Source organism: Daktulosphaira vitifoliae, unplaced genomic scaffold, assembly GCF_025091365.1.
Source record: "Daktulosphaira vitifoliae isolate Bord-2020 unplaced genomic scaffold, ASM2509136v1 Scaffold_1, whole genome shotgun sequence".
NCBI classification, from domain to species: Eukaryota; Metazoa; Arthropoda; class Insecta; order Hemiptera; family Phylloxeridae; genus Daktulosphaira; species Daktulosphaira vitifoliae.
In genome coordinates, this window is record NW_026099572.1 from 8,580,755 (window position 1) to 8,592,143 (window position 11,389).

At 29.5% G+C, this 11,389-nt stretch overlaps 1 protein-coding gene across 1 annotated transcript; it reads right to left on the minus strand.

Annotated features, from left to right (window-relative positions):
• Positions 1-1,559: 1,559 nt before the first annotated feature.
• On the minus strand, positions 1,560-9,891 carry LOC126894964 (uncharacterized). Its single transcript, XM_050666346.1, has 3 exons — positions 9,873-9,891; positions 9,754-9,808; positions 1,560-4,194 (listed from the first exon to the last, which is right to left on the minus strand). The coding sequence occupies exons 1-3, from the start codon at positions 9,876-9,878 to the stop codon at positions 1,637-1,639; spliced, it is 2,619 nt and encodes an 872-aa protein (XP_050522303.1). The 5' UTR covers positions 9,879-9,891; the 3' UTR covers positions 1,560-1,636.
• Positions 9,892-11,389: the final 1,498 nt, after the last annotated feature.

The window sequence follows — 11,389 nt, forward strand, 5'->3', positions numbered from 1 at the left end:
ATTGACATAAAGCAGTTATAAGTTAACAGTGTACAATAGCTTATGTATAATCATAAAAAAACTTAACTCTTCTGTTAAGATAGTTAGATTTAAAATTAACTAATATGAGTTAAAAATATGTAGTACAATAAGTCAACCCCTTCACTTATTATATTAAATAAAAAAAAAAAAAACAAGAAACACAATAAAATAATAATTGTAATAGATGAGTGTTTAATATTTTGTAGAAAAGCGCGTATTTCTACACAGTATTCTTCAGACTGTGTTATTAAATTAAAAAAATTGTATAAGAAATGGAGAAAATTAGACAAAAATAAATTTAGAAAAACAGAAACACAAGAAGAACATTATAATATTTTTTCTTTGAGACACGTGAAGGGGTTGACTTATTGTACTCAAATTTTACCAGTTTTATTTTTTCAGTGAATCTAACGAAAACTCTAAACTACATATTTTTAACTCATATTAGTTAATTTTAAATCTAACTATCTTAACAGAAGAGTTAAGTTTTTTTATGATTATACATAAGCTATTGTACACTGTTAACTTATAACTGCTTTATGTCAATTAAATGGACTGGAATATAGGAGTATTGCAACAAAATATTTGGGAAATCTAATTACATAATTTTTTAAACTAAAAAATATTTCTATATAGCGAGAAATACAATTTATTTATTTTCGGTATATTCTATGACAGAATTTTAGGAGACTAGTCCCTCAAGTTTCTTCAAATTGCAACCAATCTTAAAATCGAATCTTAACTGGATTAAATTAATTTCGTTGTCCACCTTTAAACAATGAAATAATATTAAATCATAAATTTTTATTTGATTTCATATGAGACGAAGTGGAATGACAGTTTTAGAAAATGGGATACAGAATACCTTTATAAAACATCTGTTTAATGACAAATCCCATCATCAGTGACCCGTAACTACTATATTTTTTTTACCAATTAATAAATGAGAAAACTACAATTAATTAAATGTTATAATAATAGGTACTAATAAGGAGAGGCAAAAAAGATTTTAAGTCTAAAAATTGGAATCGTTCTTCTTTCTTCCTCAAAAAAAAAAATATTTTTTAAGGGCTCACACCAATTATATAACTTGTCGGAGTAAATGTATTCGGGTTTTTTTATAATGTCGAAGCATTATCAGTTCGTGGCAAACCTCGTAATCCTCAGCATTGTTGGCAACGTTATAGTAAATATTTATATCAATATACGGCCTCAACATTTATATTATATCAAACTTTTATCCTATCTATTATTGATCAGTTCTACCTTATGATGATCCAGGATTTTTACACTGACTGTTGACTTGAAACAACCTCATTATGGGTGAGAGAGATAGTAAGTACAAAGTAAATGTATCTTTTAAATTCCTCTATGGTCACCCATCTAATAAACAATGCAGTTAATCATCAGTACTAAGATGGCGACTGATTAAACCACAGAATTTTGGTTATATTTTAGAAATAGTATTTCTGAAAAAAATAATATAGCAAAAAGTCTGATAATAAAATCAATACAAACTCAGATACATTAAAGCTCAAGTATAATTTATTTTAAAATAATATAATAATAGGCAATGTAGTTGAATATAGTACATTTAATGTTAGTTCACAGGAAATTAACTGGAACAACCATTTCTGATAGCATAGTCGATTATATAATGACAATTAGCTTGAATAGCTCCATAAAGGGTTCCTTTACTCCAAGGACAATTATTTTCATGGGCATATTTTAAGCACAGATATCGACCTTTTTCAGCAGCCAGTCTTGTTGTGCTATCGTCCCACTCACACCCATTTTCATGAACATATTTTAGGCAATCTAAATGACCATTTGCAGCAGCTACACTTGTTGTTTCTTTATCCCACTTACATTTATTTTCATGAACATATTTTAAACATTCTAATTTACCATTAGAAGCAGCTTCTCTTGTTGTGCCTTCGTCCCACTCGCACCCATTTTTATGGGCATACATTAAGCAATTTAAATGTCCATTTGCTGCAGCCGCTTTCGTGGTACCTTCAACCCAATCACATCCATATTCACGGGCATATTTAAGACAATTTAATTTTCCATTCTCAGCTGCAGCAACTATTGTATGTTTATCCCAATTACATCCCTTTTCATTAGCATATATCAAGCACTCTAAACAGCCACTTGCTGCAGCAGCTCTAGTTGTACTGTCATCCCAAACACTTCCATTTTCATAGGCATACATTAAACAGTCAAAACAGCCACTTGATGCAGCAGCACTAGTTGTGGTTTCATCCCAAACACATTTATTTTTGTGGGCGTACTTTAGACATTCAAAACAGCCACTTTCTGCAGCTGCTTTGGTTGTACTCTTATCCCAAACACATCCTTTTTCGTGGGCGTACTTTAAACAGTCTAAACTACCACTTGCTGCAGCAGCACTAGTTGTGGTTTCGTCCCATTTGCAACCATTTTCATGAACATATATTAAACATTTTAGATCACCACTTTGTGCAGCCGCTTTTGCCGTCAATTCATTCCACGGACATTTTTTTTCATGAGCATATTTTAAACATTCTAAATTACTATTCAACGCAGCTGCTATTGTTGTGCTTTCATTCCACGGACATTTATTTTCATAGGCATATGTTAAACATTCCAAATTACCACTAGAAGCAGCTGCTTCTGCTGTGCTTTCATCCCATGGACATCCATTTTTATAGGCGTACATTAGACAAACTAAATGTCCATTAGAAGCAGCTGCTTCTGTTGTGCTTTCATCCCACGGACATCCATTTTTATAGGCATACATTAGACAATCTAAATGTCCATTAGAAGCAGCTGTTTCTGTTGTGCTTTCATCCCAAGGACATCCATTTTCATGAGCATATTTTAAACATTCTAATTTACCATTAGAAGCAGCTGCTTCTGTTGTTATTTCATCCCACGGCCATCCATTTTCATGGACATATTTTAAAACGTTTATACTACCTAAATAGGCAGCCAGAGTAATGAATACTTTTCTATATTCCACTAAATGCTCGCAAGAATATTTCAAAATGTCTACATTATCTTTTTCAATAGCAATTTTTGCAATATCGACTGGATTCCATTTACAGCCATTTTCATGAGCATATTTTAAGCATTCGAAACTATCATATGATGCAGCTGCTCTTGTTGTTTTTTCACCCCATGGACATTTATTTTCATGGACATATTTTAAACAATCCAATTTATCATGAACAGCAGCTCCTATTGCTGCAATTTCATCCAACGGGCATCCATTTTCATGAGCATATTTCAAACATTGTAATTCACCATGAACAGCAGCTTGTATTGTTGTCCTTCTATCCCACGGACACCCGTTTTCATGAGCATATTTTAAACATTCTAATTTACCATTAGAAGCAGCTTCTTCTATTGTTTCTTTATCCCAATAGAATCCATTTTTATGAGCGTATTTTAAAATTTTTATACTACCGTTAGAAGCAGCAATAGTAGCAAGGTATTCGTTCAATTCACTTAAATCATCGCAAGAATATTTTAACATTTCTAGATTATCATTTTCAATAGCACTTGATATAATTTTCTTTCTATCCCATTTACACCCATTTTTATGAGCATATATTAAACATTGTAAGTTATTATATTTTGCAGCTGCTTCTGTCGTTCTTTTATTCCATGGACATTTTTTCATATGAGCATATTTTAAACATTCTAATTTACCGTTAGCAGCAGCTGCTATTGTTGTGCTTTCATCCCACGGACATCCATTTTCATGAGCATATTTTAAACATTCTAAATTACCAGAGAAAGCGGCAGATGCTGTTGTTCTTCTATCCCATGGACATTTATTTTTATGAGCATACTCTAAACATTCTGTTTTATCATTAGAAGCAGCTGCTATTGTTGTGCTTTCATCCCACGGACATTCATTTTCATGAGCATATATTAAACATTTTAATTCACCATTAGAAGCAGCGGCTTCTGCTGTGCTTTCATCCCAAGGACAATTATTTTCATAAGCATATATTAAACATTCTAATTCACCATTAAAAGCAGCTGCTTCTGTTGTGCTTTCATTCCAAGGACATCCATTTTTATGAGCATACATTAAACCATTCAAGTCTCCATTGGCAGCTGCTTCTCTCGTCGTATTATTTTCATATTCCCAAATTTCATCGTTTTCCTCATATTTAATTGCTATATGAGGAAAACAGTTTATTCATTTTTTACTTATTAAAATTAAAATTTTTAGCTTCGATGCAAAGCGGAGAAGGTATTAATTTTACTATGATGTGTTTTTTTTTTTTTTTTTTTTTTTTTTTTTTTTTTTTTTTTTTTTTTTTTTTTTTTTTTTTATGTCTGTTGCCACTTTTTCTCAGCTCTCACTGGACCGATTTCTTTCAAAAATACGTCAAAAGATCACAAATCGTATCTAGTTGAAGACATTACCCTTAAAAATTGAAAAAAATTCCCTCGTTCCCCGCAAATGGGGGAAATATCCAAAAAAATTACAAATTTAAAAATCGCTAATTTTCGAAATTTTTTCACTTTTTTTTCTTAAAACTTCCATAACTTTTTGAAAAATCAACAAATCAACATAATTTTTTTTTATACTAAAACCTTAGATATTTACCTTTCATTTGATATCATTTTTTTGAAAATCTATCACTTAACCTGCTCATTGGGGGGGATTTAAAATGGCAACTTTTTTACAAAAATTAATTTTTTCAACTTAATTTTTGAAAATGTTCCGGAAAGACTGCGTCCTTTAAACATATATCAAATTAAAGCTTATTTTATGTACTACAAAATGAAAAAAAAAAATTTGTCCCGACACTTTTTTTTCTACATTTAAACGGCTGCCGTAGTTAAAAAAACACTATTTTTGTGTTAAAATTTTCGATTTTCGATTTTAAATTTTCAACTTAAAAATGCTATAACTTTTTGAAAAATGTATATATCAGCACAAATTTTTTTTTTCTAAATACATTATAAGTACATCTTTCATTTGACATACTTTTTATTAAAATTGGACAATTTCCCCTTATATAGGGGGCGTTCAAAACTTAAAATATTGTAAAAAACATAGATCTTTTTCAACTGAACTTTTGAAAATGTTCCGGAAATACTGCGTCCTTTAAACATATATCAAATCAAAGGTTATGTTATATACTATCAAATGAAAAAAAAAAATTTGTCCCGACATCTTATCTTCTATGTGCAAATGGCTGTCGAAAATTTAAAAAAAAATGTAATGTTTGCGATAAAAATTACATTTTATCGGGATGTTTTTTGTACTTAAAACTGCCATAACTTTTTCAAAAATGAACAAATAAAAATAATATTTTTTTGTATTGAAACCTTAGATATTTCCCTTTCATTTGATATAATTTTTTTTGAAAATCTAACACTTATTCTGCTCACTGGGAGGATTTAAAATAGTAACTTTTTTACAAAAAATAACTTTTTCAACTTAATTTTTGAAAATGTTCCGGAAATACTGCGTCCTTTAAACATATATAAAATTAAAGCTTATTTTATGTACTACAAAATGAAAAAAAAAAATTTGTCCCGACGATCTATCTTCTATACGCAAATGGCTACCATATTGAAAAATATACTATTTTTGTATGATAATTATGGGTTTTGTATTTTATTTTAATAGAAGTTGATGTTGCTTTTGCAATTATCCATCAATTTTTTAAAATTAAACACTATCTACAGATTTGCATCGAAGCGTTTCTTATGATAGTGATTTTAATCACTGTCAGATTAAATCTATACTGGACCCTACTATGCAATGTCTCTACTATTTTTTTTATCATAACCCACTCAATTACTTGCAGAATAATAATAATTTAAACATTTTTTTTTTCATAACTTTAGTTACACATTTTTTATTATTAAAACGTTTAGTAAAATATATTATTTAATTAACATAAAAACAATTTAATTACACATTAATTATTTTTAATGTTATGAAGAAATTAAAATAATACTTTAAGTTCGACCTAAACTATGATTAAGTTATTTTTAAACGTACTCTAATCATGCTTCCATTTGTTGACTAATTAAAATATTAGCTTCCATGCTAAGCTGAGAAAGTATTAATTTTACTATGATGCGTTTTTTTTTTTTTTTTATGTGTGTTGCCACTTTTTCTCAGCTCTCACTGGACCGATTACTTTCAACAATAGGTCAAAAGATCACAATTCGTATCTAGTTGAAGGCATTACTCTAAAAATTGAAAAATTTTCCCTCGTTCCCCGCAAATAGGGGAAATATCCAAAAAAAATAAAAAATTTAAAAATCGGTAAATTTTGTCATTTTTTTCACTTTGTTTTCTAAAAACTTTCATAACTTTTTCAAAAATCAACAAATCAACATAATTTTTTTTTACACTAAAACCTTAGATATTTTCCTTTCATTTGATATCATTTTTTTGAAAATCTAACACTTAACCTGCTCATTGGGGGGGGATTTAAAATTGCAACTTTTTTACAAAAACTAACTTTTTTAACTTAATTTTTGAAAATGTTCCGGAAATACTGCGTCCTTTAAACATATATCAAATTAAAGCTTATTTTATGTACTACAAAATGAAAAAAAAAAATTTGTCCCGACACTTTATCTTCTGCATGTAAACGGCTGCCGTAGTTAAAAAAAACGCTATTTTTGCGTTAAAATTTTCGATGATCGATTTTAAATTACTTAACTTAAAAGTGCTATAACTTTTCGAAAAATGTAATTATCAACACACATTTTTTTTCTAAATACATTATAAGTACATCTTTCATTTGACATACTATTTATTAAAATTGGACAATTTCCTCATATATAGGGGGTGTTCAAAACTTGAAACATTGTATAAAAAATAGAACTTTTTCAACTTAACTTTTAAAAGTGTTCCAGAAATACTGCGTCCTTTAAACATATATAAAATTAAAGCTTATTTTATGCACTATAAAAGAAAAAAAAAATTTGTTCCGACGACCTATCTTCTATGCGCAAATGGCTACCGTATTCAAAAATATGCTATTTTTCTATTAAAATTCTAGGTTTTGTATTTTATTTTATTTTAAAATATCTTATTAGGAGAATATATTGACTTTCATGAATATTATATAATTTAATTGACATAGAATAAAGGTCATAAGTCATAAGAAATTAAACTTATTAAATTTTTTTACTTTTTTATTTTCATACTAAATTTAATAATTATAATTAGTATTTATTCATATATTAAATTTTAAAATCAAAGAAATAAGAGTTGATGTTGCTTTTGCAATAATCCACCAATTTCTCTACATGAAACACTATCTACAGATTTGCATCGAAGCGTTTCTTATGATAGTGATTTTAATCACTGTCAAATATCATCTATACTTGTCCTATCTATGCCTTGTCTACACTGTGTCTCGACCCCACTGTGCTACCGTTTTTTTTTTTACTTATAATGACAATAAAAAAACCAACACAGTGTGGTCGCGGAACAGTAGGGACGTGGCATAGTTGGGTCCAGTATAGATTTAATCTGACAGTGATTAAAATCATTATCATAAAACACGCTTCGATACAAATCTGTAGATAGTGTTTCATGTAGAGAAATTGGTGGATTATTGCAAAAGCAACATCAACATCTATTCCCTCAATTATAACTAGATTAGTAATTCTTTTAATTATATATAATATAATTTTTATAATTAATTTTTTTGAAATTATTATTGGTTTTTAATATGTTAAAAGTAATAATTTTTAACCTACTTTTTTTTGCCCTTAAAAGTGAAAGTTTATAATAAAACAAAAAAATGAATTTATTACCATAACTTTTAGCTTAATTTGAAATTTTGAAATTAAGATCATTCAATAGGAAATTTTATGAGAACTATTTATAGTAAATTTATCAGAAAAGCTCAATATTTTTTTGCATTTTTATCGTATTTATAACTTAAATAGAAATAATAGTAATCATTTCAGAGTAACTTTTGGTGTTTAACAAGATTCTACAATTGAAATATGAACTGAATTAATTTTAATATTTACTTTAACTAAAATAACTAATAGCCGCCAAGCTCGCCCTCAGCGAGATCTTGTCCCGGCACAAGAGTAACCCTACTCTTGTCGCCGCAGGCACGGGTCTTGGAGATGCAGTGGACGCATACGAGTATGCCAGCTGGTTAGCTCAGAAGGAAAGTGCTTCAGGAAACTCACCCGTGGAGGGACTTTTTTTTTTTTTCCTCCGATCGGCTTGGTTGTGGACCGCCCTGGAACTACCGTTAGGTATTACTTCAGGGCGGCCCACGCCGTCTTTAAAACTCACACCACCACGTTGTGAATCAGCCCGAAATTAATCAAGAGCTGATTCACAACGTGGTGTGGCCTCCCCCGTTAAAGCGAAGGGGGCACAAATAACTCACGAAACAAAAACATAAAAACATAAAACACGAATACCTAAGGCGCCGGCCTAAACCAGCGCCTCAGGTCCTCCTGTGCCGGGCGGCGAGGCTGCCTCTGTCTCAGGCGTTCCGCTTCCTCCTTCTTTTTCAAGATGGATTCGGCGAACACCTGGACGAGCCTCCACGCCTCCCGGCTCCTCAACATCAGGTCCACCATGGACCCGACTCGAAACGTGGACCCTAGTCAAGACTCTATTACTAAGTATTTAACTATATATTATACTTTTAAATCAAAGAACGTCTAATTAAGATATAATATAGGAAATAGGATTTGATGTTGCTTTTGGAATAATTCACTAATTTCTTAAAATTGAAAAATACCTACAGATTTACCTTGAAGCGTTTCTTATGATAGTGATTTTAATCACTGTTTAGTTAAGTAGTTAAGTTTTAAGTATAATTTAGTGTTAATCCAAAATCATAATATAAAAAGTTGTTACTAAAAAAATTGTGATCAAGTTGATTATTTTGACTAGATTTATTTAATTTATTGATTTATTTATCTAGATTGCAATAACTATGAAATATAAATAAACCAAATTAATTTTTTTAAACTTTGAATTACATTTTTTGGTAATGTTATGTGTTATTACACTTTAAATTAAAATATATATAAAATAATAACACGTAACTAATAAAGGCTTAACTACTTAACCACGTAAGTACAATATCTATGAATAATCATCATTTGGACTTCAATAATAAATATTAAATAGTGTAAGTAAATCAGTTTTTTCTTTATCCATAAAAATTGTAAATACAGATACGTGAAATCACTTTTAAAAAAAAAACGGTAGCACAGTGGGGTCGAGGCACAGTGTGGACGAGACATAGATGAGACAAGTATAGATGATATCTGACAGTGATTAAAATCACTATCATAAGAAACGCTTCGATGCAAATCTGTAGATAGTGTTTCATTTAGAGAAATTGGTGGATTATTCCAAAAGCAACATCAACTCTTATTTCTTTAATTATATCCTGATTAGTAGTTCTTTGATTTTAAAATATAATATATGAATAAATACTAATTATAGTTTTTAAATTTAGTATGAAATTGTNCCACTATTATTTAGTTTTTAGAATTATACAATTTTTTTCTGTATGAAAATTAAAAATATTTAATACTTTTCAAGAAAAAGAGTTTTTTATTCTTATTTGATATTCCTGTACAACTAAAAGAGTAGTTTCATATCTAAATCAAATAATGTCTTTAAGCATTTATATTAAATAATACATGGATTGATATATATATAATTAATAAAATTAATAGACATAAATAATGTAATATAGAAGTTACCTTCGTTAAATATCAAACTAGATATTATCAACAAAAGAAATATTAATTGCCGATTCTATAATATAATAAAAAAATCTTTTAGATATCAATAAAGCACATTATATAATGTGTATACTTACCTTCATTTTAAAACTAGTTATTAAATTCTGAATAACGAATGATAATTTTTTATTACATTACTGTATATATAATAAACTATCCACGTGATTTATTCATACTTTTATATTTTTTAATTTTAAAAAAGGATTTTAAGTAAATATTAAAGTATACATTAAAAAATAATAATTAATTTTAGTCAAAACATGTAAAAAATAGCTAAATCGGTATTGGTATGAAAACATTTTTGATTTATTAAAGAAGGCGAATTTTTAATACAAATACAATTTTATACTTATATTTTATTATGATAAAGTAAAATTAAAATACACTATACGTTTATAATAATGTAGAAATTAAATTAATTTTCAAAAATGTTAGCCAAAAGTCTCATCAAATCTAATAATTTAACTAAAAATATATATAAAATCAGAAAAATTAGTTTTCATTACGTTATTTCAAACTATATATTACTTTGTTTCAATGACCAAAGGTGTTAAAAGGTTGTATTAAAAAAAAAACTAAATATTCAACTGATATATAATAATATAGACATATATATAAGAAAGTTGTAAAAATTTGGTTTTCAATCTCTGTGTATGCTCATCTATTAAAGTGGAGTTTTGAAACTTTTCTCTAAAAAATCACTTTTCGAATTTTCCCCTGTGGGAAGGTTATATATACAAAAATATATATACTTCATAAAAAAAAATATCCATAGGTATTTATAAAAAAAATTGTTTTGAATCGTATCTTTTCAATAAGTTATAATGTTGACACGGACCGCGCGTCGTTCTCTATACACGGAACCCCGCGACCCGTGACACCTGTATCAGCCGCCGCCCTTCTACGTGCATATGGTAGTTTGACTGACTAACACCGCGTGCGATACGCCACGGTACAAAGTCCAGCAAGTGCCGCACGTCCATCTACGACCCGCCGCAAATACACGTTAAGTAATCTTCGTGGCCTCGTACGATACGGATCTATTTCTTTGAAGCGTTACCAGGCAATTCGTCGTACCAACGATATTTTTTTTCATACTGTCGGTTTTCACTATTAGCAGTGAGTGTATTATAAACTTTATTTCTGTGACTATTTTGTGACAATTGTGTAAGAGTAATATACGGCTTCACGCCCTTTTATCATACAATATAAAAACTGTGTTTGTTAATTGTGTTCCACGACGTTAGTCGTAACAACTGGCTCCCCGGCGGGGAATCGGAACCGGTCTTAATTTGGATTAACTTTGATTAAGGTAAGAAAACCATTTGCTGACTTGTCTGTAATTTATTTTACTTTTTATATAAGAGACAGCTAGGTTTACTTAGCCGCCCTGTGCTTCGAGTTATTTCAGTCACAGTCCGCTGGTGACAGCAGCGAATTCCCCGCTCGGTTATAGATAGGTTGTCAATAGCGCAACAATTGTATAATCCCACTTCGTTAGTTATTTTTAATATTAACAGGTAGATTATCCAGTTGTTGCCCAACCATTCCTTATCGCGCGCGCGAGGCGACGCCGCTGATTCACATCACATTG

Coding starts and splice junctions, on each gene's coding strand:
- LOC126894964 (XM_050666346.1), bottom strand. Junction 4,195..9,753: donor TAGTTTGATATTTAACGAAG/GTAACTTCTATA, acceptor TTCCTCATATAG/CAATTAAATATGAGGAAAAC.